This window comes from Protopterus annectens, chromosome 1.part2 (genome assembly GCF_019279795.1).
Source record: "Protopterus annectens isolate FY-2018-M chromosome 1.part2, PAN1.0, whole genome shotgun sequence".
Lineage (NCBI taxonomy): Eukaryota > Metazoa > Chordata > Ceratodontiformes > Protopteridae > Protopterus > Protopterus annectens.
Window position 1 is genome coordinate 964,914,161 of NC_056727.1, and position 22,991 is coordinate 964,937,151.

General features: G+C 41.6%; 1 protein-coding gene across 2 annotated transcripts in view; it reads left to right on the forward strand.

The window, feature by feature from the left end:
* RNF19B (ring finger protein 19B) overlaps positions 1–22,991 on the forward strand; it is a 645,200-nt gene that overhangs the window by 573,010 nt on the left and 49,199 nt on the right. For both annotated transcript variants that reach the window (XM_044059923.1, XM_044059924.1), the window contains exons 4-5: positions 11,914–12,119; positions 22,433–22,577. In XM_044059923.1, coding sequence (XP_043915858.1) covers positions 11,914–12,119; positions 22,433–22,577 — 351 coding nt within the window. The remainder of the gene's footprint in view (positions 1–11,913; positions 12,120–22,432; positions 22,578–22,991) is intronic.

Genomic DNA, 22,991 nt, shown 5'->3' on the forward strand with positions numbered 1-22,991 from the left:
CTTTGAGCGAGTGCATTTTGAGATTTAGACTTCTAGTGTTGAGCAGCATGACCCCCAGATTGCATTTGTTTATAGCTGTTACGGTGGTAATTTGGTCATTGGAACACCACCTAAAAAAGGCACTATAGGGGTGGCAAGAGCCTTGGCCAGTATCCGGAAGGCAGACAGATGCAGGCCATCTATTGCAAAGCATCGAGGTCTGTCAGTCATTTCATCCCAGGCGGACAGATACTGGATCCCCTTAGAGTGACACCAGAAACCTAACCAATTGTTGAAATCAGTCATTTTCTGAGTGTACTTTGGTATCATTCTGGGTGATGGTAGGATGCTGCTCAGGGCTACGGTCATACCCGCCTGGGCTACATAATCCAAGAGCTCCTCCATGTCTGTTTTCATGTAGTCCAGGGAGGTACGTCGCAGGTCATTTACACCCACATGTAAAATGACTGAGTCATATTTGTACCTGTTGTCGAGAGACCTGAGTGCGTGCGTTATGTGGTGAATCCTGGCACCTGACAGGCAGCTGACTGTTACTTTCTCCTTATTCAACCTAGTGAGTGGGACATCAGTGTGCCTCACTATCGACTCGCCTATGATTAGTGTGTTGGGCATGCTGTTTTGCCTTGGGGGCTTTGGTTAAGTGACACACTGTTTAGGAGAGTTTTGTGTCTCATGATTAGTGTTGTGATGTGATGGTCAAGTGTGTTTCTGCCTTGGAGGTCTCTGCTGTTTGGGTAGATTTTTATTGAGAGCCTCTGTGAAAGTGGGTGTGTGGTTTGTGTTTTTATGTGAAGGCAGTGCTGGTGTGTGTTCTAGAGGGCGATGTGTTCCATGTGATGTGGCGCAAGTGTTGACCTTCACCTCTTGACCAGCTATTCCGGTTTTGGCTGGAGAGTGCGTGGTTTCCACTTTGGATATATAAGTTCATCTCTCGCAAGTCTGAGTGTTGGGAGGTAAGAGGAGAGGGTTGTCTGTACATGAGGCAGTTGCTACATTGCCTCAGGATGCCTAAGTTTACCAGGTTAATATTAGAAAGCACAGAGTACTGACTTTTAGACATGCCTGGAGGGGTGGGCATTAATAATAAGTACTGGAACTGTTTCCTTGTAGAATGTTTAGTGCTGATAACACTTTTGTGTGCTACAATAATTGCTACAAGAAGTCTGGTAAAGTGCTAGACTAATAAGCTAGTAAAAGTGCAGGAGAGGAGAGAACTAGCAGATCTAAGGGAAAAATTGAAGAGCAGACTTTGCAAATCTGTATCTGGACTAGAGTAGTTACAGTAAAGGTGTGAAACAAGCACAAACGCAGGCTTTTAAACCAGAAAGTTGAAAGAGATGGAAAGACTGCCCAAACAGCCAATAAACTACAATTTCTGGGCCAGAATCCACTCTTCTTGTGTTAGATAGGCTACCTAATGCTTACCACACCCACTGATAAGCTAGAAGGCATCCCTCCAACACAGAAAGGCTTGGGGGCTCAGAAGCTTACATACAGTCCTGGATACAGCATATCTGTATCTGGACTAGACTAGTTACAGGAAAGGCAGGAAAAGTGCAAATGCGAGCTTTTAGACCAGAAAGTTGAAAGAGATGGAAAACTGCTCAAATGGCCAATAAACTACAATTTCTGGGCCAGAGACCACTCCTCTTGTGGTAGATGGCTACCTAGTGTTACCACTCCCACTAACACTGACACAGAAAGGCTTGGGGGGGCTCAGAAGCTTACAAACAGTCCTGGATACGGCAAATCTGTGTCTGGACTGGTCTAGTTATAGGAAAGTTGGGAAACAAGCGCAGATGTGGGCTTTTAAATCAGAAAGTTGAAAGAAGTTCTTAGTGTAGGCCTTGCATTCCCATAGAAGTTGGTTTACTTTACTTTGGTAGATACATTCAGTACTTTCATAAGTACTTTTTGGTGCTGAACTTTTTAAGCTGTGTAAGAGAGACTGCTTTTCCAGTTTTCTTATTATAATTTTCTCTTGATGCTGTTTAACTGAAATTGTTAAATCTTCAATGATGAAGTACTTACTTGGTTTCAGAAGTAAAGCCTATGAAGAGCATTGCTTTCACCAGCAGTCTTATGAATGTTCAGATAGGAAAGCACAGATGAATTAGTGATGTAATCTGGTAAGTAAGCCTGCCAAAGATCATAAATGCAAGAGGCACCTGTCTCCAAAGGTAATCTTTATGTTAAAAAAAAAAAAAAAAACAGCTGCTAATTATAGTTTAAGGCTAAGCAACGTAAGTCTATGATCAAATGTCTTCCCATCCAAAATATTTTCCAACTGGTTATACCTTGAAAAGCCAGCAATTTAAGTACTGTCCAAAATCTCCTAACACAACTTCCATAGAAATTGCTGATTTCTTTCTTAATGGTATTCAGTGATTTCAGATATCCTAAATTCTGTCAAAAGTTTATTCCATTCCTTAGCTTGTTCGTTCATCTCTCACACACATGCATATGGGATGCAGGTCACTAGGTAGGTTGAAGGACAATCTATTCTAATTCATGTGTTTAGGAAGTCTGAGGAAAACAGCACCTAGAGAAAATCCATGCTTACGCAGGTAGGATGTGTGGATGAAACATAGAAGAAACCTCATCCAGGAAATGAACTAAGCAAGCACTGCGAGGTAACAGTGCTACCAACTGCCCTGTTACCGAGTTGTAATCCCAGGAGAACATGCTGTTAGGTGGTTGAATGATCGCAGTGTTTGTCTCTACTCTGTGTGCCACTAGAAATGCATTAAATTCCTAAATGTCCTTTGCTGTCTTTACTTTATACATTTAAAGTTCCATTGTATACTTTCAGCAAGACACAAAGGAAAAAAAAATCACCTTGAAGGTTTTCAGTCTGTATGTGTTAAGCCAACCACTCCCCTCCTTTATCACATTAATTATTTATCAAAAATGCATACGTCAGCATCTGAGTCAAAATACATAAAATGTGTGAAACCATAAAGCATATTTAACATTTAGTGAAACTTCAGTACTGATACATTTCAATAACTAGCATTTTTTAAACAGTGTATGGTATATTTGAGTAGGTTAATAGAGACGCCCCCTACTGTTCTTTGAGCAGGTGCTGTGGAGTCCTTAAAAATTCATAGTAAGAGCCACCAGTTCAGGCAATGCCATCTTGTTTATATTGCTTTAGTGTTTCATCTTTGAGATGAAACACTAAAGTGCAGCATCCCCACCCCCCAGTTCCGCAGTATAATGTTGGCACTGGAATATGAACTCCAGTATTTGGTACGGAAATAGACCACACAGCTTTCTAATATTTCAATACTAAAGGTGAGTGGGATGCCTTTTGGGCCATTGAGACCATTTTCAACTTGCAGAGCCCCTGTTGCCGATTATTTTCCATATTAAACATGATCCTCTGTGGTGACCCCTAACCGGGAAAAGCCAAAAGAAGAAGAAGATCATGAACATATTTGACAAGTATTTGGTATGTGTGGGCAGTCTACTAAAATAAAACAAGTATTACTGGCTTCATGGTGAGTCCCTGAAAAGTACAGTTGTGCAGCATCTACCAGATGTGAGAGGTGTGCAAACATTCTGTTGCTTGCACTTTAGTCTCCAGACTAGCTAGTGAAACCAGTAACAGTATATTTATTGTACAGCTGTTGATGAGCCTTCTCAATCAATTATTGTTGAAACTTGTCAGTAGTGCATAAATCAACATAACTACGGGTTTACTTAGTACCCTACGTATAACAGGCTCAGTAATACCAAAAATCAGTGGCATCATGTTTTCATAACTAACCAAGTTATAGACACTCCCTTCTCATTTTATCCCTGGCAGTAATGTATGGTCACTTTCGGATCAATTTAGCACTAATGTCCCACACAGATGCATTCATTGGGAGTTTGAAGAAGATGTTATCACTGACCTTTCTCGTATAGCTTGAGCCTAGTCCCTTAAAAAGCCCAAAATACCATCTGACATGGTTTCATGTCATTCTTTCCAGCAGCTAAATAACATTTAACTTTCTGTGAAACTTTTAGACCTTAACTTTGTGCTGTGACCTACCTAGACCAAGTCAACCTGTAACTCTTTCTTGGTCTGTCTGATAAAAACAAGGATTGTAGGGCATACATGACCATGTATAACAACAGATATAAAAGCCCTTCAAGCCAGAGATAGAACATATGAATTATTGAAACAAGCCGATTTTCCCCACAACTTCTCTTCTTTACAGCCAAACCTAAGGCATGGACATTCTCAATAGTAACTGCCCTAACAGAAGAATACAATCTCCAGGACTCTTAGACTCTAAACCCTAACAAAATTCCAACCCTGGCTAAAGTAAGAAAAGTTCTAAGAGATTGTAGTGAAATGTCCTATCCTAAAAATCCACAGCACAACTTTAGAAAAGGCTAAAGGCAGCATTACAGAAGCAGTTTTTACTTAAAAAGCTGTGAATACTGAATACCATGGCCTTTTCTTTGCTTTTAGAAAAACTATGGCCAATTTAATGGTTAGCTTATTTACATAATCAATAGGACAGATTGAGTTTTGCAGCAAAACTCACTCGCATCACATGCCCCTCAAGAATCTTTTGTAGAATAATTTCTGTTCTTGCTGTTCATAGGCAGTATTCACTAGGCCTCATACCTCTAAACTGTGCAGATTTATGCAGAATGTCGAGATTTTTGCTTCATATTTTGGGTCCATTTTTCATACAGTTGTGGTTTTCTGGCATATTAGTGTTAAGTCATTAAAGACTGAAGTTAGAAAATAATGATAGAAATTTGAGTTTCAGACTTCATACCCTTCAGTGAAAAATTAATGCTAATGCAAAACCTGTTGTTCTATCAACTTTGTAAGTTTTGTAAGTTTGTAAGAGCACTATTTAAAAATTGTCCCTATTTTAGGGCCTTTGTCCCACTTGCCCAGATTTCTTGCTCTGAGGTTGAGAGGTAGTAGGTCTGAATTCTATCCACTTCACCCACTGTGCATTTGCTATTTACAACGGTGAAAACATCACTTGTATCAAAAGTAAACTGGAACAAGACTTTAATGCTCTTAAGTAACCTAGCATTCACATATTAGTGAATATATATAAAGCAGAAACCATTTGACTTGACACTGTTCAGTATCTACCTTAAAATAAACTCCTTGTCACAATCTCCAGAATTCGCTTTGAATTGTATATACCTGGAATGGTGACTGGACGCCAAGCTTCAGCCGTATGCACACCGAAAAGAATATGAATAAAGTCTGCATGAAAGCACTAATATCCCTATGTAAGAGTAGTACACAGTAATTGCAAAAGACATACTAATGCCAAGAAATGAAATATGCCCTTCCCTGTACTGCTTTAGCATCTTGTTTCATGTGCATTAAGCAACTTTTTAGTAACACGAGTTGGTGTGCTACTCCTATTGGGTTTAGAAATATCATTATCCGACACTTGAATTAATCATCTACCTGTAACAGTAAAGGCTACTTTTCTATCCACATTCATTTACAAGTAAATAAGTTGCTAATTTTAACAACCTTTAGTGCAAAAATGAAATGCATCTACATACATTACATTTTAAGATCAACCTGTAAAAGGTATGTGAATTAAGAAGAGTTTACTGTTTTTGCTCATTCTCTAAAATGGTATCCATTCTCTAAAATTGTATCCACTGTCTGTAACTCAGTTGTCTCAGACTGTAACTCAGTTGTCTCAGACAAAAGAAACCTAGCAACACTTTAGTCTTACAAAATCTCATCTGTAGACCATGTATATGAAACCTCAACATTTGCATGCTTTGGTGACAGATAACTACAGTTCCCAGCCTAATAGCATTTACAGAACCCATCATTTAGTAAACTGCAATGAAATGTTACAATTGCTGGACTAAGTACTGTATAACAGCCAATAACAAATTTACACTTCAATTCATATTGTAGTCCAAATAATCTCTTTACTAACCATAGATTATAGAATACTGTCCTCACTTGTGTATCTTATGACTTGTGACCTACCTTGTATGCCTTCTGATCCAGGACATGGCTGAAAAGGGTTCGTAGACGACCCTACCTTACTGCTTACCAGATTTGGCAAAAGATATTGTGATTCACTGAATCAAAGGCTAAAAACTGCATATTAACAGGTGCAACCTAGGATGTCGAGTTTCTTTATCATAACTTCGAGGAACTTTGGCTTTGTGTCACTGAATGTGTATTGGTAAACATCAGTGTACAGCCTTTTGGTTTTAGTGTTCGTTGTTAATGGTAAGGTTTGTGTAACCACTGCAGCACTTGTAAGCTTATGTACTTTACTAGCTGTGTATGCATGTGTGCGTGTGTGATGGTCTGGGTCACACTGAGTCCATATGTTAGCATAGTTAATTTTCACTAAGACTATGTACTTGTGGTCACATATGAGTACTTGTGGGTATACTGATGTAGAAGCTAGTTAGACACTGGATGTGATGAGTATGTGCAAGTGCCTGTGGTTACACTACATAGTGTACGTCCTATGTGTACATTGTATACATACATAAGCATATGTAAATCTGGTTGCTTGAGTTATCATTTGTATCTTGTCCTAGTTGCTTTACTGTATTAGTGAGAATGTTTGGAAGGTGCCTGCCTTCTCTGCAAGGTGCATTCTGTATGCACAGTGTGGCTATCTGTGTGGATCGCCATCTAGCTGTATGGAGCCCCAGATATTGGAACTATGCAGACTTGAGCACATATTTCCCTGCTGTGCTTTAAAGAACAAGAGGTTAGCATTTTGCGATGGTGTCACAGCCAAAGTACTACTTACCCCTGATCTTCACAAGATTTGCTTCTCAGTAATAACTGTCATTATTTGCCTGCTTAACAGGTGAAGCTTCACAAAGTTTGAAACAATGGACATCATGGGTTTATCTGCTAACTCCTTAAGCTTTAGTTTTTAAAGGGTATATCAAGATGTATAATTTTCACTCCAGATGCTTACCTTTTTTTGACTACTACTGACATTCCTTTTAGTACCCTGACAGGGAAGTGACCATTGGTAAAATGCTCTGCTGATTACAAGTGCTGTAGCACCGATGCTTGTCCATTTTGATGGAAGATTGTGAAAGAGTGATGGAACATTTTAATCTTTTTTTTTTTTCCATTTCTTTATCTGCACTGCAGTTAGCTTTACTAATAAGTGATTAACTTCTATGTGTACCTGGTTGTGAATGAGGTTTTGTGCTGGCGTGTCTGTGTATATGCATGTGTGTGTGTGTGTGTGTGTATATATGTGTTTGTTATTAAAACTAAATATATATATATATATATATATATGTATGTATATATATATATATATATATACATACACACACACACACACACACCTGTAAGGTGGTCTGCAGTGACCTATGTTTCGTTTCTGCTTCACTGACACTGTATGTCAGTATGAGTAAAACTCCACAGTGTTTGTGAATTACTTAAATTTCAGTAGGAACAAATCAGTGTACTGCACTGTGGCTGGCATATGTGAATTATTATTTTCTTTTGTTGAACTAATGCATGCCTGTTGTGCTGAATGGTATTGTGTGAGCTACTTCAGCTCTACCTGAGTGGTACTGAATCTCGTGACAGGCTTTGTGTGTACCTAACTGATGATTTGTATTTTTCCTGTGTAAATGTGAAATTGTGAGTTGAGTGAGCACAAATGAAACCTTGTACTGTGTCTGTGTGTGTGTGTGTGTGTGTGTGTGTGTGTGTGTGTGTGTGTGTGTGTCCTGGAGTACGTTTTCTGTGGTTACGTTTAAGACGTTTGTACATCTGCATGTATGAAATGGTTTGATGGACCATGGTATTGTGCATGTAGCCTGAGGGTGTTAATAGTGACTGTGTGTCCATTTATGCATGCTCGACTTAGCATTCCTTATACCAGAACAACGCCTATACTGATGTGCTTGCACACGTATATGTATGTACCTGCTGGGCTGTATTTGCATATGCCTTTGGTTTGAGTAATTTTGTGTGTGTATCTGGGTGTTTGCTGTTCTGCCTTTGTCTTTGTGCATTTTACTTTCTGTGTTTATGTGTAATAATGAAACCCAGTTGGGTTGTGTCTACCTGCACCTAGGTAGGAGCTATGTTATCTACTGGGTTGGGTTTATGTGTGCCAAGTTATGCATAACAGTGTGTGTGCAATTTGAAATGGGTGACTCTGTGCTGGATGTGTTTGTGTGCCAGTTTGTAATTATTAGTTTTGTGCAAAGGTTATATGTCAGGTGCACTGTATTGTATACTGATGTCTGAGTAACTTTGTTTTAGTGAAGCTGTTTGCTGAGGTGCATTTGTCTCTGCTTATGTTTAAGCAATTTTGATTCTACCTTGTTTATAAAAGAAACTGTTGGTTATGAATGGTTTACCTGTGTATGTGTGAATAACTGTGTGTGTAATCAGATCATGGCAAGCATGAATGAAAAAAAGCTGATGTGTGTGTGTGTGTGTGTGTGTGTGTGTGTGTGTGTGTGCGCGCTCGCGCACGGGCTTGTGCCTGCCTGCCTGCCTGCATGCATGCCTGTATATCACACACACACACACACACACACACACACACACACACACACACACACAAACATTTGTGTTTCTATACTTAAAGAATACAAAAGATTGTTCTGTAGTGCGAATGAATGTTGGGTCAGTGCCATTAGAGATGGATATCAGGAAATAACGACTTCAGATACAGTCTGTGGTATAAAGTGTTCCATTTGAGACTGAATGGATAGCTTGTGTAACCACCATTGACTATATTGAGAAATCGATTAAACAGCTTCCTGGTGGCTAGGAGCATTTGAACCTTTTGATGCATCTCTAACCAATCGCTCTCCAGGTATTTTTCTGTTATTTGCTATTGCCGGTGCCTTTGCCATTCTATATTATTCTCTCATGTTGTTATTACCAAGAATGTCTGCATGAAAATAAGGTATTTATGTTGGCATTCATAGCAGGCAGTTAATCCCTGCTGTACGAATTCCTCTGTGATTTTATTAGTTCTTGTACAGCAGCAGCAGTTCATACTCCATCTCCAAAACTCTTGTTTATGGAAGTCAGGGTTGCAGGGAGCTAAATCCTGGCTTGGCGCTCATTTGGCACAGGGTAGGGAAACTAATTCTAGGTGGGATACCAGTCCATCTCAGGATGTGCGCATGCACACCCAGGCATAACCGTGGGCAGATTACAGGATCATCATCTCACCTACCAGTGTCACAGGAATGTACATATTCTGTGGTACAAATGGGATGTCAGTGGTATGAATGTTCTTTTGTATGTAAAATCAGAATTTATTTTCTATTGAGTAAAAACAAGCTGGGAAAATAAATTTTGAAAAAGGGGTGTGTATGTTTTTAAACATTTTCATGGATGCTACTGTAATGCTGGTTTGTCTACCTTCATTTCAAACATTACCTATTCATTCTGAGATAACTCCCTTCTGTCTTCCCTACAGCCACATATGTCTCTCATGTCCTTCTGCATGTTCAGTTATATGTGCTCTGCGATTAAAACTATGGGAACCATGAGAAAGAGGTCCCAGCACTATTTACTCAAATATCTGTAGGTTCTCCCACGTGCTAAGATAACTCTTTTTATAGGCATAGAAACTGAGGCCAATAATAACAAGGTGTTGTGCCACTGGGAATTATTTACAAAGCTGCTGCAGCAAGTCACCTGCATTGCTTCCAGTACAGCAGTGATCATTAAAAAAAATAATAAGATTAAGATACAGTTTGTGTCCGCTTAAATAAAATTAATAAAAACAGCACGTGCAGCTCAAGTGCCCAGCATGGGTAGCAGGACAGGTGGGTGTAGTCCTTGAACAGGTGACCTGCTTTTGGCAGTATTAATGCCCTTGAGCAGCTCACTTCTGTTAGTCTTTGGAAATGCATGTAAATGAACTACAGTGCAGGACGTCTTTTCTAGCCAGAAACATTTTAATAAAAGCAGAGTCTGAAATGTCAATGTTAGTGGAGTACTGTGCATGTCTTGGCTTATAATGCTAATCTGTTTTCTGTCTCTTTACCAAATTAGTGGCCTGAACCAAAAGTTCAGTTTTAGCTGTGATTTGGGCCTTAAATGCCATCAAAACAGTGGACATGTTTGGAATTAAACATAAAAATGTTGTGACCAGTTTGTTTATAACATACCAAGTAATCACCAGAGCAAATGACAGTTGTGCTTCACAAATTTTCTGATAGCTATTAAAACAACAGTTGGATTTTGCTGTATGTTTTATATGGCTTATGTAGGGAGCCCCACCCTCTACTGTTCTCGTACATAGCAAATACTTAGTTGTGATCTGTGGCCTTATTCACTAGTGACCATATATGGCAGGAATTATCCACTTTGAGAAGGGACTGCTCTAACTTTGAGCAGTGTCCCCATACTGATCTTTTGGAAGATCCCATACAGAACAATGTAGAGTACTTGTGTATTATCGCAACCAGGAGACAAGTGTTTCATCACAAATGTTTAATCGTTCACTGTTTCGGGGTTGGTTCCCACACTTCAAAATAATAATAAAGTCAGCAAACTCATCTTGTATTTTTAAATTTTGGAAAGGTTTGCTGTGGAAAGTGGTACATTAATGCACCCTGCCTTTTCGGCATAATTAATAAACAGATGGTTAGAGTGGAAAGACTGTAGGGATGAAGTGCGCAGTTTACCAGGGGATGACCTACCAATACATTCCACATAGGTAAAGTAGTCTGGATTGGGTACTGCAGAGAGGAAAACTTTGGATGTCCATCCCTCAAAGCGGCCGTTCACATATTAAATAAACATTTTGTCAAGTTGCAGAGCGCACATGTCAATAGTTCTTTGAGGGCTGGTGAACTTGCCAAGGCATCCCGCCAGTGGCAACATGAAACAGGCCTTCTGTAAGGAGGAAAGCTTAAGGGGCTTGGTAGAATTTGTGGGTCCACATGTAACCCTTAAGGGTGAGTTTAGCTGATGTCCAGGACGGACGCTAGAGTGTCCAAAGTGCAGGACCTTCGCTGCTTTTTGAAGCAAGTCATTTACCGTGGAAGCAAGAGTGACAGCTGAAACATTCTCGTTGGTGTCAGTGAAAATCACTACACCACTGTTTATATGTTGATGTTCACATCCACCTAATAGTTATCCGAGTATTCACAATTTTTGGTACTTGCATATTTGCTGACTTTTTATTATTATTTTGAAGTGTGGGAACCAACCCTGAAACGGTGAATGATGAAACACTTGTCCCCTGGTTGCCATAATATGCAAGTACCAATGTAGCATAGACTTGTTCCAGGGCTTGCATAAATAAGGATAGTGTATTTGTTAGCCCTGGCCAGCCGAGACTGGCCCATCTGTCATCCCTGTTTCGGCTGCGAGGAGGGACTTGATGGTATGTCACTATGTTCTGTTGTCATCGCCTCTTACATTCACAATATTGCATCATACATTTATGCTGTTTTCAACTTCCACTGTGATTATAGAGCAGTCAGTCCACCTGTGCCTACTGGTCAGGGAATGACAGCTGTCACATTTGTACTCTTTTTGTTCCTTTGTAATTGGCTTTCTGGTGCTCAAGTCTCATCACAAAATGTAGTTGCTGGTATCAGAAGTGGAAATCTAGCTGCTGTACTCACAAGCCAGGTCCATAGAATAGTATTTGTCAATTTTAGTTAAAAAAAAAAAAAAAAGTTACAAATGTTAGTATTTGTAGCCATAGCCCAAGAGGTGGAAGTACAAACACTTTCCCCTGCTGCTTATCACAGCAGATCCTGCATAAAAAGTATCTTGGATCCCAAGCTGATGCCTTGGGAAGGTAATACAAATACTGTAATACTTAATGAAATGTCATGGTTTTGCTTCTCTTGTGGTGCTGTTTTCATTAAGGTAATTTGCTGCTATGCAGGAATATAGTTCTGGTTCTTAATTACCTTTTCTGGTTACAGGTATGCTGTGATCGCATATGGATGTGCTAGCTGCCCAAAGCTCACCTGTGGCCGAGATGGATGCTCAACGGAGTTCTGCTACCACTGCAAACAGATCTGGCATCCCAACCAGACGTGTGATACAGCTCGGCAACAAAGAGCACAGATGCTGCGGGTGAGAACGAAACAATCTTCAGGGCTCAGCTATGGGCAAGAGTCAGGACCAAGTAAGTTTAACAAGAAAAAAAAAGAAAAAAAAAGGTTGTCTTTTCTGCTTGTTTTTAGGACCGTAAGGAGCAGTATGAGAAGAATTGATACATAATGATGCATAATAACCTTCATCTCCCAGGGACAGGCTGCTGCTTAGCTGGATTATCTACTCTAAAGTTCCCACAGATTCAGGCTTTGCCCTTGTGATCTGGAGCTAGCTGAAAAAACACCCAGAAAGATTAGCCTGCTTTGTCACTTGACTAAGTTATTGCACGAATAAATGAACAAGTACATCTGGAACTGATTTAATTAATAAATAAATTTGGCTAGAGTCTGTGGTGCCTTGTATATTTGTGCCATGAAACCATGTCTTCCCAACACCGTGGTCTTGAGGATGTTCTTCATTCCACATTGCTGCAGTCCTAACTATTGGGTAGTCCGCTGTCCAGTCGGCCCGAATACCAAAGTATATGGCTGACGTCGGTCACGGCGCATTAGACTGACGTCAGTACGTCAGGGTACTAATGCGCATGACCGACGTCATATCCTCAGTCTTTTTTGCCGCATGGTCCGATGCAGAAGCAGTTTTTTGCGAGTGCAGGTTGGCGTTCTGAAAGTTTCTGAAGTCAGAGTTTCAGACCGAATCAAAGTTGGCTAAGTACCCCGTTGGGGAATATTTTGGTTTTTTCTTGCCTCAGTATTTAACGGGATGTCAGAAAAGTGAATAACTGTATTTCTTGTGGGAAACAGATACCTCATAGGGATTACCATACTTTGTGTATACCTTGTTTAGGGCCTGAGCACGACGTTGTTGGATGCCGCTCTTGTGCTAGATTTAACAAGCACTATTAAGAGAAGGTTAGACTGTGCCAGGTTAGTTTTTGGGAAGCGTTGTAATTATAAAATGCCGTCGGATGCTCCGGCGCCGCTTCAAAAAGCGCAAGGACAAAGCAGCAAAGCCTAGAGTGGAAGAACCGACAGTCGGACGTCGGTTCTTTGAAAACTCAGTGGAGCTGGAGGTTCTGCCAGGAGTTTCTTTGGAGTCTCAGGGAGAGACTTTACTGTTACAGGATGTGTCCTCTCAGGAAGTAGGCCAGGCTGAAGGGGCTTCTCAGGTGGCTGTTCTTCCCTCTCTTCCCTAAGGTGGTTAGAGCCTCCTTCTGTTTCCAAGGCTTCTTTGAGCGGCAGGCCAAGCTTAGCTTCAGTGGGGGTTTCTCCTAGTGTTTCAGGGTCTTTGCCTAAGAAACATATGCTTAAAATGGCAGAGGATTTGATTACTATGATTAGAGGTTCTATGCCCCCTCCTGATAAGAGGCCTAGGGTGGAACCTGAGTTTGAGAGTTTTGAGCAATGTTCGGAGGCTTCTGAGTCTTTGGCTGAAGACTTGCAGGAGTATCCTCCTTATTCTGATTCTGATGTGGATGATTCTACTCCTTCAGCTTCTCCTCCTGAGGATTTTTCATTTTCAGAGACTCTGCATTCCATGAGGGAGCATTTTAAATGGGAAGGTCAAGATTTCTCTGATTCCAGGAAGAGGCTTAGGAATTCTTGTTTTACCCCAGCATAGGCCTTTAGCTATACCTCCTGTTCTCAATGTGGTGGAAGATGTTTTTGCAGAGGCTTCCCTGAATCCTGATTCTTTGCCTCCTTCCCCAGTTAAACGGATAGGTACTATAGGGTGCCTGAAGCTCATAAGTATCTTTTAAGAGTCCTAGGGCAGACCGGAAACTGTCTCTCAGGGGCCTAAAGGTGTGAAGGCTTCTGTTGTTAAAATCCTGTTCCTCCTGATAAAGAGGCAAGGGCTTTGGATAGATGGGGAAAGAAAGTGTATACTTCTTCCACTTTAGCCATGAGGGCGTTGAATTGTCAGTTTCACATGTTAAAATATCAGAATTATCTCCTTTCACAATTGAAGTCTAAGGTGGATGCTCTGGCAGAAGGTATTGAGTGTAAAGAGTTGCAGGATTTAGTTCATGTGGCTGAACAGGTGGGTAAGCATTCCTTGCAGTGTGGTTTTGATGCTGTGCAGGCCTCCTCGAGGGTGGCTGCCACTGGTTCTGTTCTTCGTAGGCAACTTGCGCCTGGTTGAGGGATCAGAATTTAGCTGAGCATGTTAAAACAAGGATTTTGGATGCTCCTTTACAGTCTGATGTGTTGTTTGGTTAAGCCTGTGGAAGCAGTTTTAAAGAAAATGGAGGACAAGGCTAAGTCTATGCAAACTGTTAAGGATTTTTTGCAGGTGCAGCCTCCGAAGTTTAGTAGAAATTGGCCTACTAAGGGATGGACATATCCTGCTTATGATTCCCAGTCTAGGGGTAGGTCTAGGCGTGGTAGGGGCAGAGCTCAAGGTTCTTTTAGGCCTAGAACAGGGAGTTCACCTGCTCAGACTTCTGGTGAGGGCAGGGGTCAGTCCTTTCGTAAACAGACCCAATGACCTACCGTTTCAGCTGCCAGTACATTCTCGCCTGGCAGCACCTTTGGGAGGAAGGCTGGCTCTTTTCAAAGAAAATTGGGATTTAATTACTCAAGACAGGTGGGTTTTGGATATCATTCACCACGGTTACAGGTTTTATTTCCATACCTTGCCTCCTTTCAAAGGCATGCCAGACATTCCTCCTCTACAAAGAAAAGAGGCTCACAAGCAAATTTCTCTGTTGCTCCAAATAGGGGCCATTCAGCCAGTTCCTGTGCCAGAAAGGGGCCTAGGATTTTATTCTCGCCTGTTCCTAGTACCGAAGAAGGGGAACACGTGGAGACCAATTTTGGATTTATCTATCCTCAACACTTATCTGGACATTCCCAAGTTCAAAATGTTGGCGTTACAACAGCTTTTACCTCTGCTGGGCAAAGATCACTGGATGGTAACTTTAGATCTCAAGGAAGCTTACCTTCATGTGCCTATCAGACTAACTTGCAGGAAGTATCTGCGTTTCGAGCTGGAAATTCTCATTATCAATTCTCTGCATTGCCCTTTGGCTTATCTACTGCCCAGAGTATTCACAAAGGTTCTGGCTCCAGTGATAGCTTACTTCAGGCTAAAAGGAATTCAAATCTATCCTTACTTGGACGACTGCCTGATTCTGGCTCAAGAAAAGGAAGACCTTTTACAGCATTTGGAATTTGTGATAGCAGTGCTAAGATGCCTAGGGTATTCTGTGAGCGAAATAAAGTCCAGTCTAGTACCCTCTCAAGACATGTGCTTTCTGGGTGTGAGACTGAATACAGCAGCCCAGATGGCCTTTTAACCCCGGACAAACAAAAGAATCTTTCCAGTTACTTCCATCAACTATCTCTTCAGTCGGGCTGACTGCAAGGACAGTCCTTCAAGCCTTAGGGTTCATGGCATCTTGTATTCTGGTGCTTCCCAATGCCAAACTGCATATGAGGAAGCTGCAATGGTATCTCAAAAATGTATGGACACAGCACTGCCAGGATTTGGACACTGTCATTCAAATAATACCTTGCATTCAAAAGGAATTTTTGTGGTGGGCTCAGGAATGTCACCTAAACAAGGGACTCTCTGTGACCCGGCCAGAGGCGAGTCAGATTCTAACGACAGATGCCTCAGACATTGCTTGGGGTGCTCATCTAAATGGAAAGTGGATACAAGACAAGTGGCCTGCCAGACTACTGCATCTACATATCAACATGAAGGAGATGTTAGCAGTCCAGTTTGCTTTAATGGCTTTCAAGGAGTTACTTCTTCCAGGGCAGGTGTTGATTCTAACAGACAACACAACTGTCATGTGGTACATCAACAAACAAGGGGGAACACATTCTTACCCGTTGTGCAGGCAAGCAATGATTTTATGGGAGACTGCGCTCAGCTTGCAACTAACTCTTCAGGCAAGGTTTCTGCGGGGCACAGAACTCCTTAGCAGATGTGTAAAGCAGACAAATCATGGTCCCCCACGAGTGAAAACTGTATCTTCATGTATTTGGAAAATTGACGGTGTCAGGGGGAACTCCAGACATAGATCTGTTAAACTTCTCCACTAAACCACCAGCTGCCAAAGTTTTGCACAAAGAGGTTTCATCACACAGCCTGGAAAGTGGATGCTCTTTCTTTCAGTTGGAAAAATCTTCATGTGTATGCCTTTCCACCTCTGCCTCTTCTTCCAAAGGTGCTCCTAAAGGTCAGACAAGACAAGCCAAGGATGATTTTAATAGCTCCAGATTGGCCTCGGCAACACTGGTACCCATTACTGAGGGGTCTGGTAAGGAAGCCTCCATGGCCTTTACCTTTGATTCCACACCTGTTGTCTCAGAGGGACGGTCACCTGCTCTATGTCAAGCTTCACTCTCTTCATCTAACAGCCTGGCATATTCTGTTTTGAAACACAGCAGGTCTCAACTTCCTCAACAAGTTTTAAATGTGATTATGGAAGCCAGAAGACCTAGTACAAGGAAAGTGTACGCAGAAAAATGGAAGAGATTTTTATTTTGGAGTGCAGCAAACAATTTGGAGATTTCTGAGCCTACTTTGAGTGTGGCTCTTCAATATCTTACTGAGTTATTGGACAAAGGTTTGTCTTTCTCTTCCATTAAGATTCATGCTGCAGCAATTTCAGCTCACTATGATTGTGACCCACCATTGTTTTCGCATCCTTTGTTCAAGCAATTTCTAAGAGGGGCAAAGAATATAAGACCCCCACGAAGAGCTCCTACTCCTGCTTGGGATCTCAATTTTGTGTTGGAGAAACTTACTCTACAACCTTTTGAGCCTCGGCTACTGCTGAATTGAAATACTTGTCATGGAAGACTGCTTTTTGTTGGCCATTACTTCTGCAGAAGGGTTTCTGAGTTGCAGGAGTATCCTCCTTATTCTGATTCTGATGTGGATGATTCCACTCCTACAGCTTCTCCTCCTGAGGATTTCTCATTTTCAGAGACTCTGCATTCCATGAGGGAGCACTTTAAATGGGAAGGCCAGGATTACTCTGATTCCAGGAAAAGGCTTAGGGAATTCTTGTTTTACCCCAGCATAGGCCCTTAGCTATACCTCCTGTGTTGAATGTGGTGGAAGATGTTTTGCAGAGGCTTCCCTGAACCCTGACTCTTTGCCTCCTGCTCCTGTTAAACCCGATAGGTACTATAGGGTGCCTGAAGCTCATAAGTATTTGTTTAAGAGTCCTAGGGCGGACCCAGAAACTGTTTCTCAGGGGCCTAAAGGTGTTAAGGCCTCTGTGGTTAAAAATCCTGTTCCCACTGATAGAGGCAAGGGCTTTGGATAGGTGGGGAAAGAAAGTGTATACTTCTTCCACTCTAGCCATGAGAGCGTTGAATTGTCAGTTTCACATGCTAAAATATCAAAATTATCTCCTTTCACAATTGAAATCTAAGGTGGATGCTTTGGCGGAAGGTATTGAGTGTAAAGAGTTGCTGGATTTGGTTCATGTGTCTGAACAAGTGGGTAAGCATTCTTTGCAATGTGGTTTTGATGCTGTACAGGCCTCCTCGAGGGTGGCTGCCACTAGTTCTGTTCTTCGCAGGCATGCCTGGTTGAGGGATCAGAATTTAGCTGAGCATGTTAAGACAAGGATTTTGGATGCTCCTTTACAGTCTGATGTGTTGTTTGGTTCTCCTGTGGAAGCAGTTTTAAAGAAAATGGAGGACAAAGCTAAGTCTATGCAAACTGTTAAAGATTTTTTGCAGGTGCAGCCACCGAAGTTTAGTAGAAATTGGCCTGCTAAGGGGTGGACATATCCTGCTTATGATTCCCAGTCTAGGGGTAGGTCTAGACGTGGTAGGGGCAGAGCTCAAGGTTCTTTTAGGCCTAGAACAGGGAGTTCACCTGCTCAGACTTCTGGTGAGGGCAGGGGTCAGTCCTTCCGTAAACAGACCCAATGACCTGCCTTTTCAGCTACCAGTAGATTCTCGTCTGGTAGCTCCTTTGGGAGGAAGACTGTCTCTTTTCAAAGGAAATTGGGATTTAATTACTCAAGACAGATGGGTGTTGGATATCATTCACCACGGTTACAGGTTTTATTTCCATACAATGCCTCCTTTCAAAGGCATGCCAGACGTTCCTCCTCCACAAACGAATGCGGCTCACAAGCAAATTTCTCAGTTACTCCAGATGGGGCCATTCAGCCAGTTCCTGTATCAGAAAGGGGCCTAGGATTTTATTCTCGCCTGTTCCTAGTACCAAAGAAGGGGAACACGTGGAGACCAATTTTGGATTTATCTCTCCTCAACACTTATCTGGACATTCCCAAGTTCAAGATGTTGACGTTACAACAGCTTTTACCTCTGCTGGGCAAAGATCACTGGATGGTAACTTTAGATCTCAAGGAAGCTTACCTTCATGTGCCTATAAGGCTAAGTTGCAGGAAGTATCTGCGTTTCGAGCTGGAAATTCTCATTATCAGTTCTCTGCATTGCCCTTTGGCTTATCTACTGCCCAGAGTATTCACAAAGGTTCTGGCTCCAGTGATAGCTTACTTCAGGCTACAAGGAATTCAAATCTATCCTTACTTGGGCGACTGCCTGATTCTGGCTCAAGAAAAGGAAGGCCTTCTACAGCATCTGGAATTTGTTATAGCAGTGCTAAGATGCCTAGGGTATTCTGTGAGCGAAATAAAGTGCAGTCTAGTACCCTCTCAAGACATGTGCTTTCTGGGTGTGAGACTGAATACAGCAGCCCAGATGGCCTTTTAACCCCGGACAAACAAAGAGTCTATCACTTTACTTCCATCAACTATCTCATCAGTCCGTGCTGACTGCAAGGACAGTCCTTCAAGCATTAGGGTTCATGGCATCTTGTATTCTGGTGCTTCCCAATGCCAAACTGCATATGAGGAAGCTACAATGGTATCTCAAAATGTATGGACACAGCACTGCCAGGATTTGGACACTGTCATTCAAATAATACCTTGCCTTCAAAAGAATTTTTGTGGTGGGCTCAGGAATGTCACCTAAACAAGGGACTCTCTGTGACCCGCCAGAGGCGAGTCAGATTTTAACGACAGATGCCTCGGACATTGCTTGGGGAGCTCATCTAAATGGAAAGTGGATACAAGACAAGTGGCCTGCCAGACTACAGCATCTACATATCAACATGAAGGAGATGTTAGCAGTCCAGTTTGCATTAATGGCTTTCAAGGAGTTACTTCTTCCAGGGCAGGTGTTGATTCTAACAGACAACACAACTGTCATGTGGTACATCAACAAGCAAGGGGAACACATTCTTATCCTCTATGCAGGCAAGCAATGATTTTATGGGAGACTGCGCTAAGCTTTCTTGCAACTAACTCTTCAGGCAAGGTTTCTGCCGGAGCACAGAACTCCTTAGCAGATGTGTTAAGCAGACAAATCATGGATCCCCACGAGTGGAAACTGGATCTTCATGTATTTCAAAAATTGACAGTGTCATGGGGAACTCCAGACATAGATCTGTTAAGCTTCTCCACTAAACCACCAGCTGCCAAAGTATTGCACAAAGGGGTTTCATCACACAGCTTGGAAAGTGGATGCTCTGTCTTTCAGTTGGAAAAACCTTCATGTGTATGCCTTTCCTCCTCTGCCTCTTCTTCCAAAGGTACTATTAAAGGTCAGACAAGACAGGCCAAGGATGATTTTGATAGCTCCAGATTGGCCTCGCAACACTGGTACCCACTACTACGGAGTCTGGTAAGGAAGCCTCCATGGCCTTTACCTCTGATTCCTCATCTGTTATCTCAGAAGGACGGTCATCTGCTCAATGTCAAGCTTCACTCTCTTCATCTAACAGCCTGGCATATTCTGTGTTGAAACACAGCAGGTCTCAACTTCCTCAACAAGTTTTAAATGTGATTATGGAAGCTAGAAGACCTAGTACAAGGAAAGTGTACGCAGAAAAATGGAAGAGATTTTTATTTTGGAGTACAGCAAAGAATTTGGAGATTTCTGAGCCTAATTTGAGTGTGGCTCTTCAATATCTTACTGAGTTATTGGACAAAGGTTTGTCCTTCTCTTCCATTAAGATTCATGCTGCAGCAATTTCAGCTCACTATGATTGTGACCCACCATTGTTTTCGCATCCTTTGTTCAAGCAGTTTCTTAGAGGGCAAAGAATATTAGACCCCCGTAGAGCTCCTACTCCTGCTTGGGACCTCAATTTGTGTTGGAAAAACTTACTCTACAACCTTTTGAGCCTGCGGCTACTGCTGAATTGAAATACTTGTCATGGAAGACTGCTTTTCTGTTGGCTATTACTTCTGCAAGAAGGGTGTCTGAGTTGCAGGCCCTTATGGCAGTAGAGCCCTTTTGATTTTCCATAAGGATAGGGTATCATTACGTACTAATCCTTCCTTTATGCCTAAGGTGGTTTCTAGTGTGGCTTTAAACCAAACTATTCATTTGCCTACTTTTTTATGCAGACCCCCAAAATAAAGGGGAAAAGATTTTGCACACTTTAGATGTACACAGGCAATTGCGTTATTATTTAAGCAGGACTAAGGATTTTAGGCAGTCTCAGCAGTTGTTTGTTTCTTTGCTTTGAGTTCAGGGCAAGCCTGTGTCAAAACAAACTATTTCTAGGTGGATTGGCTTTTGCATTGCATTTTGTTACTCCCATCATGGCAAGGAGATTCCAGCTGGGATTAGGCCGCATTCCACTAGAGCTACTGCCACTTCAACAGCATTTCTGAGGGGAGTGGCAACTAAGGATATTTTGGAAGCAGCTACTTGGAGTTCAGTGCATACTTTCTCTAAGCATTATCACCTTCCTATCTACTCTAAGTCTAGGGCTGGTTTTGCCACAGCTGTTTTGCAAGGCATGTTGTCAGCTCCTGCTTCTTTATGATTTGCCAGCCTCCCTTACCTCTGCTTTGGGATTCTACCCAATAGTAAGGACTGCAGCAATGGGGAACGAAGAACATAGTACAGTTTTGTACCTACCATAAATGTAGATGTTCGAGGATCCCCATTGCTGCAGTCCAATTTACCCTCCCTCCTTCCCCTCTGTGTTTAGGGGTGGTTGTGTAGGTGAGGTTACCTGCTGATATTTTGTATATATTCTTGTACATATTGTATATATTTTGGTGCAGGTATTTTGGGCCTTGTCTTTTTAGGGTCTTCTGACATCTGGGGCAAGAAAAGACTGAGGATATGACGTCGGTCATGCGCATTAGTACCCTGGCGTACTGACGTCAGTCTAATGCGCCCTGACCGACGTCAGCCTTATACTCTGGTATTCGGGCCGACTGGGACAGCGGACTACCCAATAGTAAGGACTGCAGCAATGGGGATCCTCGAACATCTACATTTATGGTAGGTACAAAACTGTACTTTTCTGGATAAACTGATTATATCACTTAATCAACAATCTAGTTCTGTCCACTCTCCCCACATAAATCCTGCATTATGTTTGTCCCATACATTCACCAATACCTTTTAGTATTTTTTGATCTGGGGCAGGAGGATAGCTGCAATAATCAGACACCATTTCTATGAAATATTACTTCCCTTTGAATTTTTCTGTCTTGTATCATCAGATAAGTTGGATTGATAGCTATAGCATAAAAAGGATCCTATGGGTCTGTCCACCATCTGTAACCACTTGACCAAGCAAACAGCTGTATGACAGCTTGTATCATACATGGTCATATCTCAGCAGGGCCTGTGTTATTTAGTATTGGGTCCTGGCGCCTTATGATTTGTTTTACAAATGTGTATTAGAACTTAACAGATGAAATTAAAAAACAAAATCAATTCCATCAGTTTTTTTTTTTTTTTCTGTTATAGTTTTAATGTTGCACTTAAAGTGTGAGTTGGTTGGTTTAGTAAAATCTGTGATAGCAGAAGGAAATTATAGTGTTTTGTCTTCTGTTATGCGTCTCTATACTGGGAGGTTAAGATATTGTCTCAGAAGGGAAATGCTTACTTTACATTCCTCATCAGAAGTAAAAACATACCACAGTTTACCATATGCTTTTATATATGTGTATGTGTAGATACACACACACATGCACACTACTTTCCTACTTGTGGTTTCTTTTTCATACTGAAGAACTGTCCTGTAAGTTGTTAATGGTTATGGCTACAGTCTTTGCCATTAAAACTGTTATCAGGCAGTGGTGTTCTGTAACAGCTGTCAAGTTTGCAGTACTGTGAAGGGTCTGTATATGAAATTGATGTCCATTATTTAAACACCTAAGCTTAGACAAGTGTAGAAACTGAGGTAGCTTTAAAAAAAATGTTCATTGGTTTACTGATACAAGTACAGTGATGTGTAGTGAAAAAAGAGAACAGTAAGTCATTTCCATGGTTGGACCATGTTTTTAGCTGTGTATCATCAGTGAAAGGCAGTGTGAACTTGTATATTAATTGAGGCATCCATTTCTTGCAGCTGATGACATCAAACCTTGTCCACGTTGTGGTGCCTACATCATCAAGATGAACGACGGTAGCTGTAATCACATGACCTGTGCTGTATGTGGCTGTGAATTCTGCTGGTTGTGTATGAAGGAGATCTCTGACCTGCACTACCTCAGGTAAGATGCCTATATGTACATGCTTCCTAGTCACTTTCATGGATCTTAGCCAGTGGAGAATGATACTTTGCAAATAGCTGCTTGGGAGTGTAAGAGGTGAATGACCTGTCATGTTGGAGAAATTAAACAGCTTTGTTTTTTATCTGTAGCCATCATGCAGCACACCTTGTTTTTTGTGTCAGTGCAGAAACCTTCAGGTGATCTTTTCCAGTGCTAGGTTGAGTTTGGCCTTGTTGTGACTGGTAATCCTATTTGGTGAGTGTAAAGAACAAAGACCACCTCTGTGTGCAGGAATTTGTCTGACTTTTATTTCCAGGAACGTAGGACATGTACTTCATTTTCTAAGCAATGTGCATCTGGGCACTGAATAGCTGGCATGCTTCCAAGTCTGTGAAATGCCTATCTGCTTGCCTG